Here is a 24126-nt window from a genome sequence, read left to right as displayed (position 1 = left end):
TGTTCATTTTTGTCCTCAAATCAAAACACAATTAAAAGGATATAGTTAAAATAATAAAAGTAAAAAATAATATAAATTTAAAATATTATAATAAAAATAAAATTATTTTAAATATTTTACTTAATTATTATATTTAAAATTCACTTGAAAAACAATCTTATTATATATGAGACTTGAAAAATAATAAAAATAGCTTTAAATGGCTTTATTATTTTTTATAATTTGAAAATTTATGGATAATTATATTTTAATTACATTTTTTTATTAAACTTATAAATATTTTAATAGAAAAATTATGTATAAAATGAATGGTTGAATTCAAAAAAGTTAATTTTAGATGTCAAAGTATTCTACAAATATGTTGTCAACATAATTAAAAATCATAAAAATTGATTTTTAATTTTTTTGAAAAATAACTGAATTGATAATAGAAATAAAAGATTAAAAATAAAAAAAAATATATTTTTATAATACATTTATTTATTATATAAAAATAAAAAATAAAAATATTATCAAACATACCTTTAATTTTTTTATTTTAATATTCAACCTAATCATTTCCGTCACTAATACTATTTTGCCACATAAGCTGTTGATCTTGAGTTGTTTTCCATTTCATTTCATTTCATTCAATTAGCCTTGAATTTCGTGGACCTTTGAGGCCCACGCCCCACGGCCCACGCACAGCCTCAACCTGTCGCCTGTTGGCTGTCGGGTCATTCTCCATTACTGTCTTCGACTCTCCACGCAACTCATTTTTTGTTGATATTGGGAACCCAATCGTCTGCTGCCTTAGTTGTTCTTCAGTGCCACTGCGTAGTTTTGGAATTCATTTATTTTTATTTTATTTTATCAAATTCATACTCCTATTCTGGTCTCATTCTCTCTTAAATTTGTCGTTTTTTTTTTTAAGAAATTTTTAATTTTTGAAATTTGTTGCTGCAAGAGGGCGTGAAATTGCCCCCAAAGGGGGGGGGGGGGGGGGGGGGGTGTGTTTCCGCGTGCAAATAATTAATTTTGGACAGTTGGGTTTCTTGATGGGTACTGCGTCTGCTCAGTACCCAGTTAGCATCAGTGCGCATTTTCATGGAAGATTGAAGGTTTCACCTCTTGGGTTGGATTTCTCAAGTTTCAGTTGCCCTTCCAATTGGGGATCTTCAAGAGTGAACTTGTACCCAGCTTCTGCTCCCAAGGTATTGTGAAGTTTTCTCTCTTCGCTTTCCGTACGTGGGCAGTGAAATTCTTGTGATTCTACCATAAAATTTTGTCATATATGTATTTCTGTGTCTTTATCTATTGTGTATATAATTATTTTGTGTAAACTGTAAAGCACTGCTAATTCAGGATAAGGTTTGATTTTGAATTGGCGGAAGATGAAATTGTTTTTATTTCACTTGCAGCAATTTTATGTTTTGATTTGACTCCCAATTCCCAAATTTAGTTTTATGATAAAGATTTTTTTTTTGTTAGGAAGACAGCAGAGAAGAAGATAAATGTGGGAATGGACCATGTGTGTGCAATTCGGATAGTCGTGATACCAAAATAAGCTATTTTGAAAATGAGTATGTAGTTGGTCCATTTCTAGGAGCTTAGGCTTATGGGGCAAGTGGTAGGTTAATGTGAGGTTAATGTGAGGTTAATGTGGTCTGGTTAGAGCTCTAGTGTTGGTAGGTGTTGGATTCAGACCAATGTTACTTAAAGTCTTAAAACATGGAATGTTCCTGTTTGTGAAATGGGAACTGGAATGGGATCGCAGTACTGCACATGCTCTAAAATGTGGAACGTTAGGGGTATAATCCATAGATATATTGGTGAAAATTTTGTAATGGCCATTGTATACTTTGGAGAGGATGTTAGAGATGTTCTAAATCTAGAAGATATTTTCTTTTGTGAAATAGATTCATTATGACTGAAAATAGAATTACAATGTGATGGTTCCCAGCTTTAACTAACAAAAAAACATTTTATGGGAAAACATTTGAATTAAAAATTTGGATTGTTAATATTTTGTGTTCTGGAACAAAAATGTACCACATTTATGGGTGCCAATATGTGGTTCGATAAGATGTTAGCATTTTCTGTAACTATGATTGCAATCTTATTACAATATCTGTCTTCTAAGTTCTAATTACATTTACACCTCTTAGCATGAACCAAAACCAAAATAAGACTAGAAGTTAGGATATTGACTAAGGAATGCTATAGAGTAAAATTCTACATTCAATTACGAAAAAAGATTAAAATTTAAAAGAAGGTAAAAAATCTTTGTTACTTAGGTTGTTTTGCGTTGATGAAACCACTTGGTAAATGCATTATCTCTAAATAAGATTTTTATAATATTTTGAAAATAAATGATTAATTTTAAGGCCTAGTATTGTTGAAGAATCTATCTCAATTGTGATTTTGAGGATTCAATATTCTATAATCTTGATTCCCTTGCCATAAATAGCTTCCATAATTTTAGCCTTTCCCTTGGTGTTCAACCGTGCCTTTTTGCCCCTTTTTGGTACCTAGGATAAGCAATTATATTTGTGGGGTATCACAAGGGGTGCCAGTCTGTGAACTGAATAAAGAGAACCGGAGTTGTACAATCAGAGATCAAATAAGTTAATCTCAACCCAACTATTGAGGACTGTTGTAAAGTTTCTAGAAATTATGAAGAACAAACTGTGCATTACTGAATTCTTCAAATTTTGTATAGGCAGCTCATTTCCTTCAAAAGCTCTCTCATCTCACCCCCTCCAAGGGCACCAGATCCTGCTGAGGCAATCTAGATTTGACAACCTTATAGAGTTCCTATTCCCCCTTGACCTTCCAACAATGGAAACAGTCTTTAAGCCAGCTGGCATGACCCCAAAGGCATCGAGACACTGCCGGCTTAGCTTCTAGGTTTTCCAAGTGAATTGACCCATTAACATAGTTGTTAGAATTGGTGTATTTTCAAGAGGGGGGTGAATTGAAATTTTAAAATTTATTCCTAGGTTTAGCTAATCTAACAGCAGTATATTCGCAACCTAGGGTCTGTCTATATAATTCCAAATGCGTAGATAAATATAACGTTCATAAATTAAATCATGTGCGACATTCACAATATAACATACACGTGCGATAAATAAATTACAGAAAAATAAAATGTACACACAATATGTTATCGGGGTTCGGCCAACTGTGCCTATTCCCCGTCTCTACCTTGCAAGCATGAGGATTCCACTAATGCTCACTTAACGGATGGAGCGACACCTAATACAACCAGGTCAATTAGCATAGGGTTGACCTCAACCTTTACAAATTCTCCTTGCGGGGTGGAGAAGACCCTAGGTCAAATTCACAGGGTTGTCCCTAACCTGATCCTTTCGGGCTAGATCAAGCCCCCTCAGGCCACGCCTGGAAATACAACAGATGAGTAATACAATTTTTTGCGTACACGAAAATATGCTTCTCACACTAAGCAGATATGTATTACAATATGCGCAAGTAATAATCAATCCACACGAAACATGTAAGAACTGTAAGCTCGGTGGTGTACATGTACAATCTACACTCAATATAATGATTATACTCAGTTAAGCACAAGAGTGTTCAAGCAAGTTAATCTTTGAAAGTAAAGTATATGTAATCTCAATATCAGATTAGTGTTTCAAAGATGCTAGCAATATTATTCAAATGAACTCAAAAATATTTTCTCAAATTGTATCGAGCACAAGAGTTGTTTGAAAACAAGCTTTGAAAAATATTTTGCACACAAAAATAATTACTTAAGGAATCTTGCAATGACAATGCAAAGATCCTCAAGTTAAAGAGTTTTCTCAGCAAAAGATTTATCAAGTTAAATCTGTGGGAAGAACCCTAGCCAAACTCTCAATAAAAGTCAAACAATACAAGTATCAATGAGAGTATAGGGCTATTAGGATAAAGTACTAATAATCTAAACACTCTCTCTAGGCTTGGATGTTCAAAGAAAACGAAGTAGAGGAGTATTTTTGGATAGTATTTGGCAAGATATTTTCTAAGGATTTTTCTTAATCATAAATCCTAATCCCCTGTTAATCTTTGCAAATGATGGGCTATTTATAGAAGTTGGAAAATTTATAGCCGTTAAGACATGTAGGATATTATTAATATTGTTTTAATCATTTAAACCCTAACTAACCTCGTTTAAATATTTTAACCACAGTAAAAATAATGGGGAAACTCGAGAGCACCGGTTGACCGAAGGAAGGTTCGGTTGACCGAGTTGTGCAAGTTCGGTCAACCGTGTATAAATTGAACTACAAGTTCGGTCGACCGGACATGGAGGTTCCAGGGCGATTTTCCTTTTTAGCGCGGTTCGGTTGACCGGGAACCTTTTGAACTAACTAGTTCGGTCGACCAGACCGTTGAGTTCTCACATGTGGGAACTCGGTCGACCAGGTGGTTGGCATGCATTTTAGGTTCGGTTGACTGGGAGGAATATACTGTTCATGGCTCGGTCGAAGGGCTTGTGGTCAAACTTTTGACTAGGTCTCGGTTCGGTCAACCGGGAGGATTTGTACTTGAGCAGTACGGTTGACCGAACATGTATTTTTCGTACATTTTAGTTCAATTTGATTATGTGATCACCCTTTTCATATGACCATGTATATATGTGCATGCATGAGTGCCCTAGGGTCATTTTAAGTCTTCTTTAGGACACTGAAAAAATTAGGCGTCGGTCGACCGAATTTCTAAGGTCATTTGATTTTCAAGTGATGTGTAGGGACCTAGGGTCGTTCTATGGTCTTTGAGCTTTGTAGTTCTACATGCATGATATGCACAAATTATTACAGACCATTCCTACTTAAATATTACATACCCGAATTAAAATTAATATAAATAAAACAATGAATATTCAACTAGGGTCTTCATTTTCCTCCGTGTCTCTGAGTACCATCATATGATATTGCTAAGATAAACCTATACATCAACTCGGCATACATTAAATACCTGAGTATTTGTCATAATCAAAACAGGGTATGACTCATAGGGTCAACAATATCTCTCTTTTTGATGATGACAAATACTTGCCTACTTCTCCCTTTTTTGGCAACAACAAAAAGGGCCTAGATAAATGTTTAAGTATATGTAGGCAAATAAGAGGAAAATATCATTTATATGCAATATATGGTTTGGGAAAATTTTAAAAGAATTTGGCAGCATGCCGTTTGAAAAACATATAATTTCCCAAAAATATTTGTATAGAAATGACCTGATTGAGTTCAAATTTTCAACTATCCACAACAATAAACTCAAGTAGTCCAGTATGATCAAAAACAGTAAACAGGAGTATAACTATCAACATGCAAGAGATATGATAGTCATGTATTTCAAAGCATTTCACAAAGCATGAAATATAGTAATGAGGCACACAACCTGTATGGCTGGTCATTGAAAGGTTCAAATGACATAACAAATATGATTAGACCAGAAATGTACACTAACCATTGCAGTTGAAACATATTATAAGACCCGTGAAAGATTTAAGTTAAAAGCACACGACATATGATACCAAATAGTAGGATTGAGCATAAAAAACAATCTAATTAGTTCGCATGCATTTTCATGTAAGATCCATGAACCAGTTATGCAACATCCTTTGTAAATTTTTAAACAAACAAAAAAAATAACTTCATGACTTAAAATTTTAAAGCATAGATACCACAAGTCATGAAAGCTTTTAGCACACAAGCAAGAACGAAAACATGTTTAATTTAAAAACATTTCTTGCTATAATACAGTAAATATATATAAAAAATATATACAGGTATTAAAAATATATCCCCTTTGATATTTGCAAAAAGTACTGGGGGTTGCTTGCAGGAAAAATAAGATTTTAATTTAAAGCAAGCAAGTACAAGTTTTCTGGTTTGTCCATTAAGCACATACTAAAATATAACCAAAAAATCACAACCACAATGATCCTAAAGATGTCAAACAATTTAAAGCAAGGATCACATGACAAACACAAACAACATGTGGCAAAGAAATATATATCAACTTAAGATTTTCACAAAGATCATTTCGGTTAAGCACATGCCACAGTGAGTTCACAATAGATCTAAGCTAAAAATATTTGTGAGCAAAACAAAATAGGAACTTATGTTTAGATGCTCCCCCTATCAATTTGAGTATGTGTTTAGATTCTTTAACTATTTATACTAACCAAAGATTAATTTCATTATGCTTAGTTGTATAAGCCATCAATCCAAATCTTAAAAATCAACAATACTTGAGTATTTGTCAATTGCATTTGTCACTTGATTAGTATAGTTGTCCCTATAGATCATAGATGCATCAGAGAGTATATATTGAGGCGTGCAATAATGTTCATGACCCAAGAACATTCCATATTAAATCATAAGCCTTTAAACACTGGATATAATGTTCAAGGATTTCATAAGAGCCTCAATAATTCAGTAGACGAAAGTGATGCATATGGATCATTTATGCGCTTCCTATAGGGATGGATATGAGCCTTTCTAAACGATTGATCATTATGTTAGGATGAAGTTTAATTATCTATTTGGTTTCACTCATTATTTCAAAAATGTTTTAATATTAATTTTATCATAATCATCTTTAGCACAAGGTTTTATTTTGGGAAAATTTTTGTTAAAATTTTGGTAGCATGCCGTTTTTAATCGGACATTTTCCCATAAAACCTGTACCTGATAGGTTCAATTAAACAATTTATAATTAAGTTCAAGGGACACGAGAGCCTATATCCACTATCAGCATGCAATTACACATCAACTGCATCCACCATGCAGGAGGCTTTCAATACAAGCATGCAATCCAGTAGTAATAAACAATTCATAAAATATAATCTATCCATTAAAGAATATAGAGAGCAGATGATAGATTTGAGTTCTGTACAGTGCGGTTATTCATTAAGGCATAAAGACATAAATGATATAAGAATATGAGAGCATTTTCATTTATATAGATATGAAGGTAGAGGCTCCCCCTGAGTTATGCACTTAACTCATTTAATGCCTTTTTCAATTTCTAATTTCTTTAGTCAAAAGTTATAAGATTTTCAATGGTTTAATTTTGGCGTGAATGCTTTAGGATTATTTGACCAAAAAGTCACAACGTATATTCGTTTGAGTGTGATAAGCTTATGTTTGCCTCCTTTCTAATAATATTTCAATACGTGAGAGTGGCTCGAGTTAGAATGACTTTCGACTTAAAATTGCACATGCATAGGTCTACTTGAATTTTACACATTCATCTAGATTGAGACCTAGGCGTTCATATTAGCCATTCAACTCATCTCTAAGTACATAAAGCTCTAAAGGATATGACTTAATGATTTGAGAGCTTGTGAAGGGAAGATAAATAATACTCTTTGAAAATTTAAATCACTAATGGGTACAAAAGAGTGTTTTGGTAGAAGCAGGACATTATACAAGGTAAGAATTCTAAAGAATATGTCCAAACTTATTTTGGAAAAGAGCAATGTGGAGTATATGAATAACTAATAATTGATGCTCTTTGGTGATTGGAATGTATCCTTAAGACATGATCACGATTTAGAGTAAGGATACAACTGGTGAGTAGAAGGGATGTCTTTTTAAACACGCACTTGTATAATAGGCATTTGTGATCATTAGTGCTTAAGCCTAGAGTAATGACTGCTACTTGTTCAAGGCTTTAAAGTTCAAGGATGGGTTTAGGATTAAATGATATATAGTGTGAGGTAAATCCCCTAAACCACATGCTTGTGTTATGGACAACAGTGACTTAACTTAAGATGATTTATCTTTAAGTATGAGTTAAGCATTTTAGAATTGTTTACCAAGCAAAAATGCTTTGTCCATTTTGAAAGTGAATTTTATTCAATTTTTGTATTGGCTTGGTTATCTTATGATTCTTAGTATGGCAATAGTGTATAATGAATACATATACTAAGATTTGAAACTTTAAGCATACACCACTTCCCGAGCCTATAGTCATCACTACCCCTTAAACTTAGGATCTAAGGGAAGATTAAAATATTTATATAGTTTCTATTGAAATTCGATCTTCCTTAGACCCTACAGGGTTTGCTTTCATGATTACCCACATCATTTTTTTTTCTAACCCTCTAGCACTTCTGGATGAGAAAATAAATCGGTTGTACCCTTTTCTTTAATAATGTAAGCAGGTTTTGTAATTACGTGAAAGGATATGCTTACAATTCTTATGATTGCTTGTTGAGGCATGATAGTGGGAATTATATGATAATCCTAAATCCTTTTTGAAAAGATTTTTCTTCTTAATCTCTAAGGATTTATTATGATTATTCTTCTCATTTATAACTTTGAGTGCAGCTTTAGAATAATCATCCATTTCTTCTTCTAAGTAGATAATTTTTAAGATCTTCTTAATCTTTCTATTTTCTAAGATGGCGTAATAATCTTTTATTTTTCCTAAATGCTTTGCCATGCTTTTATTTTCCTTTTTCAAAATGAGTTTCTGCTTAGATAACTTCGCTAGAAATTTATTCATTTTCAATAAGGTTTTATCTAGCTTTTCATACGAGGGCATGCATTCATTTATCAAATTAGCACATGACTCATCACACAATTTGACACAAGAATTATCATATGAATCAGTGCATGAATTTTCAGCCAAAACATCACATGAGCAATTAGATGATTCATCACAAGATTTTTCATAGTAAACATCGCATGAACCACGTACAATATTATCAACAGATGATTCAGTATATGACACATCACAACATTCATCAAACGAGCTAGAGTGAGAATCATATACCTCTTTGTTGATTTATAGCTCATGATTGACCTCCTTTTGATCATTTGAGCTTGGAGCATTTGGAGGAGTTACGATCTCCTTCTCCTCGGATTCTTTATATTTCTTTTCTAGTTCATCCTAGATTTCCTGTGGACTATGACATGCCACAAACTCAACTAGAATATTAGAATTTAATGCAAGATATAACATGTCTATGACATATGAATTTGCATGCATCAAATTAATATCATTTTCTACAAGCATACAAATTCCCTTATCAATCACCTGTCAGACCCTCCAATTCATAGATTTTACAAATATGTTCATTCTAGTTTTCCACGCGGTGTAATCAACACCACAAAATGATGGAGGACTGGAAAGTGATCGTCCCTCTCCGAATGGGGATACATCAAATTGAGCTATTGCGATCTTTTTACAAAAACGTTTAAGTTTAGTGCAACGAGACTTTGATACCAATGTTAGAATTGGTGTATTCCCAAGAGGGGGGGTGAATTGGAATTTTAAAATTTATTCTTAGGTTTAGCTAATCTAACAGCAGTATATTCGCAACCTAGGGTCTATCTATACAATTCCAAATGCGCAGATAAATATAACGTTTGGAAATTAAATCATGCGCGACATTCACAATATAACACACACATGCGATAAATAAATTATAGAAAAATAAAATGCACAGACGATATGTTATTGAGGTTCGGCCAACTGTGCCTACGTCCCTGCCTTTAGCTTGCAAGTCCAAAGATTCCACTAATGCTCACTTAACGGGTGGAGCGACACCTAATACAACCAAGTCAATTAGCAGAGGGTTAACCTCAACCTTTACAAATTCTCCTTGCGAGGCGGAGAAGGCCCTAGGTCCAAATTCACAGGACTGACCCCAACTTGATCCTTCGGGCTAGATCAAGCCCCCTCATGCCACGCTTGGAAATACAACAGATGTGTAATACAATTTTTTGCGTACACGGAAATATGCTTCTCGCACTAAGCAGATGTGTACTACAATATGCGCAAGTAATAATCAATCCACACCAAACATATAAGAACTGTAAGTTCGGTGGTGTATATGTGCAATCTACACTCAATATAATGATTATACTCAGTTAAGTACAAGAATGTTCAAGCAAGCTAATCTTTGAAAGCAATGTATATGTAATCTCAATATCAGATTAGTGTTTCAAAGATGCTAGCAATATTATTCAAACGAATTCAAAAATATTTTCTCAAATTGTATCAAGCACAAGAGTTGTTTGAAAACAAGTTTTGAAAAATATTTTGCACACAAAAATAATTACTTAAGGAATCTTGCAATGACAATGCAAAGATCCTCAAGTTAAAGAGTTTTCCCAGCGCAAGATTTGTCAAATTAAATATGTGGGAAGAACCCTAGCCAAACTCTCAACAAAAATCAAACAATACAAGTATCAATGAGAGTATAGGGCTATTAGAATAAAGCACTAATAATCTAAAAACTCTCTTTAGGCTTTGATAATCAAAGAAAACGAAGTAAAGGAGTATTTTAGGATAGTATTTGGCAAGATATTTTCTAAGGATTTTTCTTAATCATAAATCCTAATCCCCTGTTAATCTTTGTAAATGATGGGCTATTTATAGAAGTTGGAAAAATTATATCCGTTAGGACATGTAGGGTATTATTATTATTGTTTTAAACCATTTTAACCCTAATTAACCCCGTTTAAATATTTTAACCATGGTAAAAATAATGGGGAAACCCGAGAGCACCGGTTGACCGAAGGAGGGGTCAGTTGACCGAGCTGTGCAAGTTCGGTCGACCGGGTATAAATTGAACTACAAGTTCGGTCGACCAGATATGGAGGTTCTAGGGCGATTTTCCTTTTTAGCGCGGTTCGGTCGACCGGGAACCTTTTGAACTAACTAGTTCGATCGACCAGACCGTTGAGTTCTCACACATGGGAACTCGGTCGACCAGGTGGTTGGCATGCATTTTAGGCTTGGTTGACCTTGTGGTCAAAGTGTTGACTTATAGGGAGTTCGGTCGATCGGGAGGAATATACTGGCCATGGCTCAGTCGACCGAGCTGTGGTCAAATTGTTGACTAGGTCCCGATTCAGTCGATCAGGAGGATTTGTACTTGAGCAGTACGGTCGACCGAACATGTATTTTTCATACGTTTTGGTTCAATTTGATTATGTGATCACCCTTTTCATATGACCATGTATATATGTGCATGTATGAGTGCCCTATGGTTATTCTAGGTCTTCTTTAGGACATTGAAAAAATCCGGCGTCGGTTAACTGAATTTCTATGGTCATTTGATTTTCAAGTGATGTGTAGGGACCTAGAGTCGTTCTATGGTCTTTGAGCTTTGTAGTTCTACATGCATGATATTCACCAATTATTACAGACCATCCTTACTTAAATATTACAGACCCGATTTAAAAGTAATATAAATTACAACAATGAATATTCAACTAGGGTCTTCATTTTCGTCTGGGTCTCCGAGTGCCATCATATGATATTGCTAAGATAAACTTGTACATCAACTCGACAGACATTAAATACCTGAGTATTTGTTATAATCAAAATAGGGTATGACCCATAGGGTCAACAATAGTCTTGGAAAACAGTGGCATTATGTGTAAATGTAATGGTAAAAATATAGTGATGTGGTCATTTCAAATGTTACCAAATATGCAATGGATGTTGTTTTCGTGGATTTGTTTCTAGCATTAGAAAACTTTTTAAAACTTATGGATTGGCTCTGAAATCTTTCGTCCTCGTAAATGATTTTTATGAAAATTTTAAATGAAGATGACATAAATGAGTTCACAGTTCTAGAAAACCATGGCACTATGTGTAACAGTGATAGTAGTGGTCAAGGTCGTTTTGGATGTTAGTATATGTGGTGTCCGTGAATTCATTCATGGCATTAGCAAACTTGTTAAAACTTGTGGATTTTGTTTTCAAAATCTTTCACACTGTTGTATTAGATGATTTTATCAAAATCTTAAGTTAAGTTTCACACGACACACAAAATATGTTGAATGTTTAATTGATTTTTTTTTTTCGACATGGAAAAAAAAAATCTTGTTGCTGTTAGTAATAACTATTTGTTGCAGAATTGGTTGCCTTTATTTGAATACTAATTATTGAGTATAGATGTAATCTAAACCATGAACATGAAATGGTGAAACATAAATGATGAAACATAATTATATTTCATATTTCATAGCATAATCACATGAAAGCATAAACATCTAATGAAAAAGGAAGCCACATGGGTCAAAGATTATTGACTAATTGTCTTCAAATTTAAGTTCTAATCTGAATTTTTTGCCAATAGAAGGACGTAGCTGTGTCTTAGAAACATAATTTCCAACTAGTAGAAGGAAAAACTTCTAAAATATGATTTTTGCTCTCCCATGTTATAGAAAAATTGTTTATCTTCAACTAAGTTGACTTTAATTCTTGATCATTTGATGTCAAATAAGATGAAATAGGTAAAAATTTTGTTCAAGTTTTAAAAGCTTCAAATTTTTAATAAGCACAAATGTGGTGTAAAAAATTGTTAAAGCAATTCATAGGGGCACAACAGCTTGTAGTGGACAGTAGTGGCGATGGACCATAACGTTATGGCATCCTAGCAAACTGTATTGAAGTATAGACGTGAACTGGGGCACTCATGAGGATTCTATACTGTTATATGATGGTGATGGGCAATTTTTAAAACCATTTCTGTCAAGCAACAATTGATTTGGGATCTTTCAATCACTTTTATGCAAGAATTACCTATCAAAAATCACTGTGCCCCTGCTAACAAAGTTGTCTCCCATTAGAACAGCATGACATCTCCTGAGCAAAGAAGGCAAAAACTTTCTTGGGAGCCATGTCTTTCATAATTGCTTTCCAAGGGAAGGCATTGCCATCACCTGTATTTATCAAAGGGCAGAAGTTCTTGACTGAGCATTTTCTGCTTATCCATTTGACAGAAGCTTTGACATTGGGATTGACTGGCCAACAGATTCCAATTTCTTCAAGCTCCCAATCCTGCATGTCACTCCTGATAAGATCTTAGCTACTACAGCATACTTGTTTCTTGAAATGTTGTAAGCAGCTGGGAATATACATACATATTAGCATCATCTCCACATGATACATCCAGCCAAAATCAAACTGTATTGCCATTGCTCATCACGAAATCACTGAACTTGGACAAATCGTCCTTCATTGTCATTATATCTTTCCGCTGCCCTACCCCATGAGAAAGACTCGCTTCATGTGTGAACCAATCCCCTCCCAAGCATCCAAAAAAATTGTCAGAAATGAGTCTTTTAGATAATCTGTCATTTTATGTGGCAAATCTTTATAAACAATAGCATAGCAAAGCCTAATTGAAATCTTACAGCTTCCTCAATGTAAGGTTTCCAGAGTTCACAGGGGATCGAGCAATGCTCCAATTGATCAGATGATGTTAATTTACCCCGTAAAACTGCCCCAGGAAAGTCCTTTAGAATCTACTCAAGTCTTCTAGCTACTGAAGCTGGCATAGTGAACAAGGACATTAAGTCTGTTGGAAGACTATCAAGGTGCTCTTAGTCTGAGTGAGTCTGCCACCCTTGAACAAATATTGTCTCTTCAAACGAACTATCTTTTTTCTAAACTTCTCCTCTGTGCTATTTCTACAGCTTTTGATTTGAAATTTGCTCTAAGAGTTAACCCTGAGTTGGACGTTGGGAGTCTCACTGCTTTACATCCAATATTAGCCACAAGACAGCTCAGATTCCTCACTTTCATCCCATTGGGCCAAAGATTATTTCTTGATGCTCACTCTTAGCTTGAGATAGCTTCGAACCACAAGAAGACACTCTTATTTTGAATATTGCAATTGTTCTTAACACTGCAGAAAATAATGGTACTCTCAGCAAATAGAAGATGAGACACTTCCATTATTTCAATGCTTGTGTTTGATAAACTCACTTTAAAGCTTTTGCAAAGGCCACTTCCACTATCATCTTCAACATCTGAGATAGAATGTTCGTTGCCAAAAAGAAAAGAAATGGGAACAAATAGCGCCCGCACTGCCGCGACCTAGAAATAAGGAAGAAGTGTCTTGGAATCATGAATTGAGGATTGAAGGTGGCTTGTTGAATTGAGGATTGGTTCTTCAAACCGGTTCAATTTTCTATTTGGTATTACAAGCTTCAAAATTTAACTACAGTAAAGCCCAAAGTGAATGTGCCTATTGAAAGCTCACAAAGGCATTGGAGGCGCACAAGGGTAACATCAGTGTATAAAGCCCAAAAGGGGAGCTCATAACAGCATGTGAAAGATTGGGGGAGTGGCTGGGCTTTTATAGGGCTAGGGGGGTTTCTCTCCTCGCTTCTCTTTTGATGTGGGCAGGAGAACACCTTTGTCCACGTAGCCACACACCCGTGCGTGGCATGCATTGTGTAGATGTGCGAGTGAATTAGGATTTTTTTTTTTGGGTCTAGGCGTGGGGGTTTAACCAGTATTCCATCTGTATATGCACGATCACCCAAAATATTATGAAAATAAACTTAATAAATAAATAAAATAATAAAATGAAAACAATTTAAACTATCGGGATATAAATATAAAACATATATAACAGTATATAGTGATATATAAATTTTATTTATTTTTTTAGAATTTTTGGTTTTGTTTCTTTGGAACTAGAACTGAAATTGAAAATCAACATTTTAAAGAAAAGAAACAAAAAATGATCCTTGTGTCCATAGGTTGTGGCCAAGGGAAAAATAAAGAGCTTGGGAGACCCCTCGGCCTCTGAGGGCCTTGACTCTTGATATTATGGGGGGTTACCCCTTTATAATTTGCAACATTGATGGGTACAATGACCACTACTAAATGACATTCAAAGGCTTTTTTGGGGATACTTCTCCAACTCACAGGACAAAAGGGTTGCATTTGCCCCCATGTCCCCCACTCCCAAGCCTTGAAAGAAACTTTCAGTTTTGGAAGTATGTTTTTCGAAGGTTGCGTTTGTTTTTTCATAGTATATTTTTTGGTTCCTCAAATGCTCGGACTGAGGTGGCCTTTGAGCCATTTTTTTGTACCTCAGACACTTGGATAGTTGAGCGGCCTTTGGGTCTTTTTAAAGGATATTTCCCAAGGTTATTTCATCTTGCCTTAGCAGCAGTAAATACTTGCTCATCAAGGGCATTTCCAATTGTTACCACGTTGGGTCTTTAGACTAAGGTGGCCTACTTTTTCATAGGGTTGCCACCTCGTATCTTGGTAGTGGTGACTTGCTCAACAAGGCCTTCCGCCAAGGTTACCACCTTGACTTCTTTGGCTGAGACAGCTTCTTTTTATGGGCATTTCCCAGTGTGGCCACCTCAGGAGATGGCCTGCTCTTCAAGGCTGTTTACAAAGGTTATTTTGGCCTTTTGTACTTGGAATCATTTTACCAAATGGGAGTTAATATAGTAAAATTCAAAGATAAAATGAACAAGAGTGTGATTGGACAATAGGGGATAAGGTTGATGCAAATACTGTTTGGAATAAAATGGCGAATTCTATCGTAAGGATAGCAAAAGAGATTTTAGGTGAGCCCGAAGGGAGATACTTGGGTAGTAAAGAAAGTCGATGGTGGGATCAAGAAGTCGAAAAGGTCGTTAAGACAAAAAGAAATTGGTATAAGATATGGCAAAATATAGAAAATCTTGAAAAAATAAAGAAGCGACAAAAAATGCAAAATAGACTATCAATGAAGCTAAACATAGAGCTTATGATACTTTATATACTAAGCTAGATACAAAAGATGGAGAAAAAGACATTTATAGACTTGCGAGAGCTAGAGAAAGAAAATGCAAAGATTTAGATTTTGTAGAATGTATAAAGGACAGGAATGAAAATGTCTTAATTAGAGAAGAAGACATAAAAGAAAGGTGGCAGAGATATTTTGATAACTTGTTCAGTGGAAACCAAAATGAAAGATTGAACTTGGAAGTGACAAATGAAGAGAACATAAAAATAGGAGATTTATTCGTAAAATTAGAGTCCTTGAAGTTAAGATGACATTAAAAGAGATGAAAAGTGGTAGGACTAGATAAAATACCAATTGAAGTTTGGAAATGTTTATGAGATAAAGGAATTATTTGGGTAATTAGTCTATTCAATAATGTTATAAAAAACAAGAAAATTCTAGAAGAATGGAGGAAAAGTACGTTAGTACCTCTGTATAAAAACAAAGGCAACATTCAAAACTGTAATAACTATTGTGGAATTATTATGAACCATACGATGAAATTACGGGAAAGGGTAATTGAACATAGAATAAGATTAGAAACAAAGATTTCAGAAAATCATTTTGGTTTTATGCGTGGTAGATCAATAATAGAAGCTATTTATCTTTTAAGAAGTTTAATGAAAAATTTTAGGGAAAATATGAAGGACTTGCATATGGATTTTATCGATCTAGAGAAAGCTAATGATAGAGTACCCAGGGAAGTGCTTTGGTGGGTATTAAAAAAGAAGGGAGTTTGCAATAGATATACAGAGGTTATTAAGGATATGTATGATAGAGTAATGACTAGCGTCAGGACTGTAAGAGGAGAGTCTAGAGTGTTCCTAATCTCAATAGGTGTTGGTCAGCATTCTACTTTAAGTCTTTTTCTTTTTACTTTAGTAATTGAGGAAATTACTAGGAATATCCAAGATGAGATCCCTTGGTGTATGTTGTTTGCAGATGATATCGTGTTGATTGATGATAGTAGGAGAAGAGTGGAATCTAAGCTAGAACTTTGTTGAGTCACATTAGAGTCTAAAGGGTTTAGGATAAGTAGAAATAAGACTAAATATATGAAATGTAATTTCAGTAATTTAAGGAGTAGCAATACAGAAAATATTAAACTAGATAATCAAGAGATTAATAGCACTGATAGATTTAGATATCCTGGATCTATTATGCAAGGTGAAGGGGAAATTGAAGAAAATGTAGTACATAGAATTAAGACAGGTTGGGTAAAATGGAGGAGTGCGTCAGGTGTGTTGTGTGATTGTAGAATACTCTTAAAATTAAAAGGAAAGTTTTATAGGATGGCTATAAGGCCAGCTATGCTTTATGGTTTAGAATGCTGGGCAACTTAGAAACAACATATATAAAGAATGAAAGTTGCTGAGATGTGTATGCTAAGGTGGATGGGTGGTTTAACATTAAAAGATAAAGTAAGAAATAAACATATACACAAAAATTTAGGCATAGCACCGGTTGAAAATAAGATAAGGGAGGGATGACTTAGATGGTTTGGGCTTTTAAAACGTAGGCCTAGTAGAGCACTATGAGGAGGAGTGAGTTAGTTATGGTTTCTGACATGAAAAGGGGTAGGGGTAGGCCTAAAATTACTTGGAATGAGGTAGTGAGGAAGGATTTAATAGCTCTTAATCTAATAGAGGAAAATGCTTTGGATTGGCGGAAAAGGATTCATGTAGCCGACCGCACCTTGTGGGACTTAAGGCTTGCTATTGTTGTTGTTGGTCTATTTAACCTTTTTGTACATGGTCTTCTTGCTAAGTGGGCTTATTTGGCCTTTTACGCTTGGCTATTTTGCCAATTGCCTTTCTTCCAAATCCCTATTTGGCTTGTCGAACTTAGTCATTTTGCCAAGTGGACCTATTTGGTTGGTTTGGCCATTTTTCCAAGTTTCTTTAGGCGGCCTATTTGGCTTTTTGTACTAGTTTCTTTATGTGGACCTATTTGGTCTTTGTACTTGGCGGCTGGCCATTGTGCTAGTTTTCTTCAGGTGCTTTTATGCCTTGTGGGCCTATTTGGCAATTTTTTTTTATAAATAAAATCACAAAAGAAGATGAATTCATTAAGGAAGAAAGAATGTACAAAAAAAGAGAATAAGAGATCCTCCTAATCAGAATAGACAAAAAAGAGGAAAAACATCAATAAAGTCACAGAATAAAATCAGCCCCGTTGAATGTTAGAGAAGCTTACTCCCTTGAAGCAGCCCAAACCAACACCCTAGAGTGAGGCTAAATAGTGAATCTTATCCCAAAGTAAGGAAATATTTTAGTTTCTTCCCAATGTTTGGTTTGCAGAATTCCTATTTTAGGAATAGGCTAGGTATAATTAGTTGTATTTATATAAAAAAAAAATGTTGTTACCCTAAAGCAAATAATAATGTGAAACTTTTTATGAATTCTTAACAAGGAATATACATGGAATAACTATTCCCAAATTTCACTGTAGGACTGTCTATTCCTTTCTTATTACATATTGGATAAAACAATGTGGAATATAAAAGGAATATTTATTTTTAAATTTTTCAGTACATTCCATCTCATTTCATTGAATAGCTATTCCACAAACCAAATGTAACTTAAATAAATTTTTGCTCCAACCATGAACCCCACAAAGCTGCAAGAAAAAATGCACGTCTTATAATACTGCAGCGTCCTTCTTACTAGTAGAGCCACAAAATGGGATTACCAACAAATTCTCCACCAAGTTTAGCAAACCTGACTTCTCCCAATAAACCAAAAAGCTTGTTCCATGTTCCCAAGAAAAATCACAGTGCAAAACAAATGAGAAGCTGTTTCTGAACTACTAAAGCATAAAAAACAGACATATGGAGAAAGTGTCTTTGAAGGTCGTCTACTCTGCAATATGTTATTGGTATTAACCCTATTAAGCACAACCAACCAAATAAAAGCCTTAACTTTTGGGGGATTTTTGGCCTTCTTTTATAAAATGGAAAGGAAAAATTAGTGGTATTCAAAAAATCACAAAGAGATTTGCAAGAATAAACCCTTGAAGAATCGAACGCTTAACATTGACTATCTGCACCAGAGGAGATGCGACAATTATCCAACTCCGACAACAAGATAAGAGCTCATCAACCTCCCTATCGTTAAGAGGTGTGCGAAAATGGAAATACCAAGAAGACAAAGGTCCATTTGGGATAAAAAAAGAAGAAGAAGAAATATTACAGCATTATGTCCGGACTCAAATGATAAAGACAAGGAAAAGAAGTGGAAATGCTACATTGCCTATCTACTAAAAAATGAAAATGAAACCGTCACCTAGGATAAACTTAATATTAGGAATGAAATGGTGATAAATTTGAGAGATAGACCTCTACGGATTTCGTGATGAACATCTTAATCCTAAATTAGGATTCCAACCTTTTGTTTGCAATCCAAACTTACCTTTAATGACTTGTATGCTCAAAAGAGGAATCCTTTAAGGGGAACCGCCAAAGCCATTTATCTGAGAGGCCAGTGTTTTTAGACACCAAATTCCCAAGAATCAAGTCCCCTCCAACTTAGAGCAACATACCAAATCCAATTAATTAGATAATCCCTCTTCCTCTTGACATTGGATCAGAAAAACTCAGATTACTTTCTTTAGCTTAGTGGTGATACCCACAGGAATCCTAAAAACAAACAAGTGATATAAACAGATACTAGCAAGGCAAGCCTGAATTAGAGTATTACAACTTTGTAAGTGAAATAATGCGTCTTTCATCCCAACTAAATGCTTAGACAGCCTTTTTCCCATTGGATCCCAAAACTCCCCTCTGAGGATTACCAGGCCCCTAAATAAGATTAGGGCCAATCCAAAATACTACACCTTCCTAATGAGGCCGACTCCCTTATTGTATTGACACCCAGATTAGTAGTTGCTATACCACTCCTACTTGGGTTGATTGTAAAACTAGAAACTCATTCAAACACACAAAGGAGGCCCAAAATGTTCAAAAAAGAGTTGTGTTCACCTGGGAAGAACATAGGATCATTGGCAAACAAAAGATGAGACACAATCATCCCCTCCCTCCCCCCCTTCCAAACCTTTCATGACCCATGTATCCACCATCCTATCAACCAATCTACTCAAAACATCAACTATTGACACAAGCAAAAAGGGAAGAGCAGATCACTTTGTCTAATGCCCCTCGAAGCTCTAAACTGATATTTTGTTTCCCCATTTGCTATAATAGAAAAGAAAGCATTGGACATGCATCCCCTTATCCAAGAACATGAATTCTCCTCAAAACCCTTTCAGACATGTACTTTATCCTAGAAATTGCAATTGATTCTATCTTAAGCTTTTTCAAAACCCAATTAAAAATAATTCCTTTCTCTTTTCTTCTCCGAATGTCCTCTACCTCATTGGCAACCAAAATAGTATCCACAATATGCCTACTCCCTACAAGTGCACTTTGAGCCTTAGAAATAGTACTATCCGACATGATACTCGGCCTATTAACTAGCACTTTAGTAATATATACACACTAGAAACTAGGATAATAGATCTAAAATTAGTAATCTTGATAAATATACTTAGGCACCAAAATGATGAAAGTGGAATTAATGCTCTTACTTAATCTCCTTCCAATAAAATTTGTTACAATTCTTCAACAAATCCCCTTTAATCACATCCCTGCAATCTTGAAAAAAATCCATGCTAAACTCCTCAAGACCAGAGCCTTGTCTTTATCCATCTTGAACACTATAGCCTTCTCTTCATCCGCCTCAAAAAGTCTTTCCAACCAATATATTTGAGCCCTAGAAATGGGACTCAAATCTAAACCCCTCAATTGTAGGCCTACTAGTATCCTCTTTAGTGTAAAATTACAGAAAAACTCGATGATCTTACACACAATCAAACAAGGATCTAAAATAACCTTACCCTTACCCACGTCCAATTCCCTAATCAAGTTCTTCCTTATCTTTCCATTAGCTGATTTGTGAAAAAATTTCGAATTACAATCACCCTCTTTAGCTCATATAAATTTTTTCTTTTGTTTCCAACACTTACTTGAGAATTATACCTTCCAACTAATTCTTCGACAAAACATGACTTCCTAACTCTCTGACAGACTAGTAGCTTCTTCTTTCCTATCTAAGTAATCTAATTTGCCCAAAATGCTTGCTTGCCTGCTCCAAATATCACCAAACTCCTCCTTATTCCACTTTTTAAATGACTCTTTGATTGTTAGATTAGCACTTTACCTAAAATCTTGAGCTATTTTGTTGTGGGCCAACCAAACCCCGGCAAGGAATAAACTTCTAGTCCTTACATCTACCCTCCCAAATGCTCTTTGCAGCCCCCATTAACGCTTTGGAGCTTAGTTTCCTAAAAAGCACAATTTCCCCAATTAAACCTCTCTTCCTAAAATCCCTTGAAACCTAACATTCAAGGTGATTATCTTCATGATTTAATTCTTTCCCCCCTTCCCTTAGAAGATGCTAACTTTTTAAGTTCTTTCTAAACCATCTTTTCCTTTTTTCTATTTCTTTTCAAAGGTAATCCATTGCATATGAGTTGAAGGGCCAATGTTGTAGGAGTTACCCTTGCCTTCACCTCTTGCCCTAAAGGACTCGCTAACTTTAACCCTACGTCCTTAAGGAGTTTTAGCAGGTCTCTGTATTCTTTCTCACCCCTCCCAGAACTAGATACATAGGCATTTCCCTTAATAGACTCCTTCTTTTGGCATAAAGTATTAATAGTATGAATAGACTAAGGAAGAATATGGAGATAACTTGTTTAGAATTAGAAGTCATTGGAGCTGCCAAAGGAGCTTCTATCTCATCAAAGTTCACCCCCCTTATCAGAAATAGGATCATTGAAAGTATCAATGGAAGTTTGATGAAGAACAGGAGAAGTTGTTTGAGAATCCTTTAAAGTTAAGTCTATCACCTAGTTGTTTGCATTCTTAAGAAGATTAACACCATATGAGCATCCTTAGAGGTCTTCTTCCTCTCCAAGTGTTACTGATCATGCCAAAACACATCTCCGGTTGTGCTTGTTCATCACAATCAGTTTCAAAACCACAACTCGAGGAGCTCGATAAGTTATCCACTCATCCTCCCTCCCCCCGGGGAAATCATACTCCGCCCTCAGTTGATCTACCAACAAACCTTTCTCAGTCACATATATTGCTATGATTTTTTGAACCAAGAGACAAACTCTTATTCAAACCAACACCACCCTAAAATTGTGCCGCATCCCTTAGAATAGAGATCAACGAAGAGAAAGCCCATTGGACATGAATAATATTTTCACCAAAGGCATTATTGAGATCCTTCACAAAACTATTACTATCTCCTTATGTGATAGGATAGAGAACTTTTGAATTCTGTGTATCCATCAGTGACAAGTTTCCACCATGCAAACACTTCAAACCATGCATATCTCCCTTCTGAACTACTTCTAAATTTAGATATTCAACATTATCTCCTTTCTTCAATCAAAAAAATCCTAGCATTATTAGTACCAAGGCATTTCTAGCCTCAACCATCCATTTCTTTTTGCTAGGCTTGTTAGCTGTAGTGGGTTCGGAGGATGTTTCTTTACAACCCATTTAGGAATCATTTTTTTTATAAGCCCATTTGGAGGAGGCCCATTAGCTTAGGGCCCAAATTTTTCAAAGCCTACATACCCATCCTTGCCTTGCAAATTTAAACTACAATATCCTTTGCCATTAGATTAAGAAGAAATAGGAAATGCTTTAGGAAACTTCCTCGAATTCTTGCATTTTTAGACTCCAATTCTCCCAGAGTGCTCCTATATTTTAGTTGGAAAACTTTTGATGACATCGGTGAAAGAAACACTTGATGAGAGTTTTTGAATGTTTTTCACCCTTTTTCCATGCAAATCAACTCTCTAATGTTTTTGGAGCCACGATTAATATAGCAAAACTTAGGATCCCAATCGCTAGTAGACAACCCTATGAGTAAACAAGTCCTTCAGAGCAAGGAGAAGAGTCCGCCAATCAGAAACCTCTATTCCTTTGGTGTCACAATCCAAGCTTGTTCAAGGCATTTTGCTTGCCTATGACTGCTTAGCTCATGTGTATAGGAAGAGTAAACATCATGAAAATAGTTGTGTAAGTTTTATTCATTAAGTAAGATAAAGCCTTAGTGGAAGTAGTGAGTATGACTTCTTAATCACTTTGATGTTTCCTAGTGATATAGTGAGAATAGCATAGAAAGCTCTCTAGGGGAGTGTGAATGTTCATCAATCATTGTAAAACTAACTAGCTTTTGTAAATTTGTTTAGCCTACTTGCCTCCCTTGTTAAACACATGTTGCCTATGGAGGTGTGAATAATAATATGCTTTGCCTTATGGTTCACTACATGACTCATGTCTGCTTTCATGATTGCTTCCTGCTTCGGCTTTGATTTGATGATTTTGAATTTATTCATATGGTGAAATCACAGTTTGTTTTTTACTGACTAGTTAAGCTAGCGTGCTACAACTAGTGCCACACAACCCTTCACAAGGTGCGAAGTGTTCGGCTCGTGACAATTTGTACAGAGCTTGGTTAATTGCTTTGTGATTTAGTTGCCTTTAGATAATGAGATTGTGTGAAGCATTGAGAGATCCATGCCCCACATGAATATCAAGGGATTTGATGCACTAGAGGTGCAAGCTAAGACAACCAGCAATGTGGCTATAGAGACGACCCAACATTTGGAATGTGTTGATTTATTTAGGGATCCATAATCAACAACAATGTTCCAAGGAATTGTTGGAAGACTTCTATGGTCCGGTGGAAGCTCTACAACACCAAATGGGCAAGCTTTCTTCTGAGGTGAATGTGATGGTTTGTGCTATTGGCAATTCCAATTCTATAGGGATAGAATATAGAAAAACAAGGGTGCTGGAACCTAGAGTACATAGGGGTGCTCGTGATGCTAAGGAGTTGGAGCAATGCTTTCATGCAGTGAGGGCTGACTTAGAGGAGCCTAAGTATCCATGATGACAATGTACTTGAGTGGTGATTTAAGCTGGGTGATGGTGTACTAAGTATAATGAAATTTAGAATGGGCAATGTGTAATTGATAGTTGGGGATGTAGAAAAGGCCCAATTCTTTCCTAAAAATATTTAGTACAATGCTTGGTGCAAATTGCGAGCTCTTAAGCACACCAGTACAATAAGGCAATATGAGAAACAATTCTCTGCTTTGATGTTGGATATTTGGGCATGTCAGAGAAAGACAAGCTATTTTATTTTGTTGAAGGATTGAAACTATGGGGCAAAGGTTGAACTTTATTAACACAAAGTTTAAGAGTTGCTTACGCAATAGGTTCTTGCAGAATGCTAAACTTACTATGGTACAAAGATTAAAGAGTTCTTGCACGTCCAAGGAGAGTGGCATGTTGGGTGAAAATAATGGAAAGTCCTTAAAAGGGACAAACTTGAAAGTGGTGGAGTAGATGCCAACACATCAACTTCAATGGAAGGTTTGTTGTCTCAGTCTTTTAACACATCTAGTGGTAAGATTAAGTTGGCATGCTTTTTAAGTCGAGGCTTTCAAAGAGTTGCTAATTGCCTTGACAAGTCATCTTTCAATGCAAGCTTATATTCTGG

General features: G+C 35.3%; 1 protein-coding gene across 2 annotated transcripts in view; it reads left to right on the top strand.

The window, feature by feature from the left end:
* The first annotated feature begins 644 nt into the window (after window positions 1–644).
* Window positions 645–24126, top strand: part of LOC131152360 (probable 1-deoxy-D-xylulose-5-phosphate synthase, chloroplastic) — a 67594-nt gene continuing 44112 nt past the window's right edge. The window contains exon 1 of one of the 2 annotated variants that reach the window (XM_058104199.1): window positions 645–1193. In XM_058104199.1, the coding sequence (XP_057960182.1) occupies window positions 1038–1193 (156 nt within the window). In that variant the 5' untranslated portion in view covers window positions 645–1037. The remainder of the gene's footprint in view (window positions 1194–24126) is intronic. The other variant, XM_058104200.1, reaches the window with a different exon arrangement.

The sequence above is a fragment of the Malania oleifera genome, chromosome 3, assembly GCF_029873635.1.
Source record: "Malania oleifera isolate guangnan ecotype guangnan chromosome 3, ASM2987363v1, whole genome shotgun sequence".
In the NCBI taxonomy this organism is placed as follows: Eukaryota; Viridiplantae; Streptophyta; class Magnoliopsida; order Santalales; family Ximeniaceae; genus Malania; species Malania oleifera.
The sequence above is the reverse complement of the archived record's forward strand: the minus strand, read 5'-3'. Positions and strand labels throughout refer to the sequence as shown.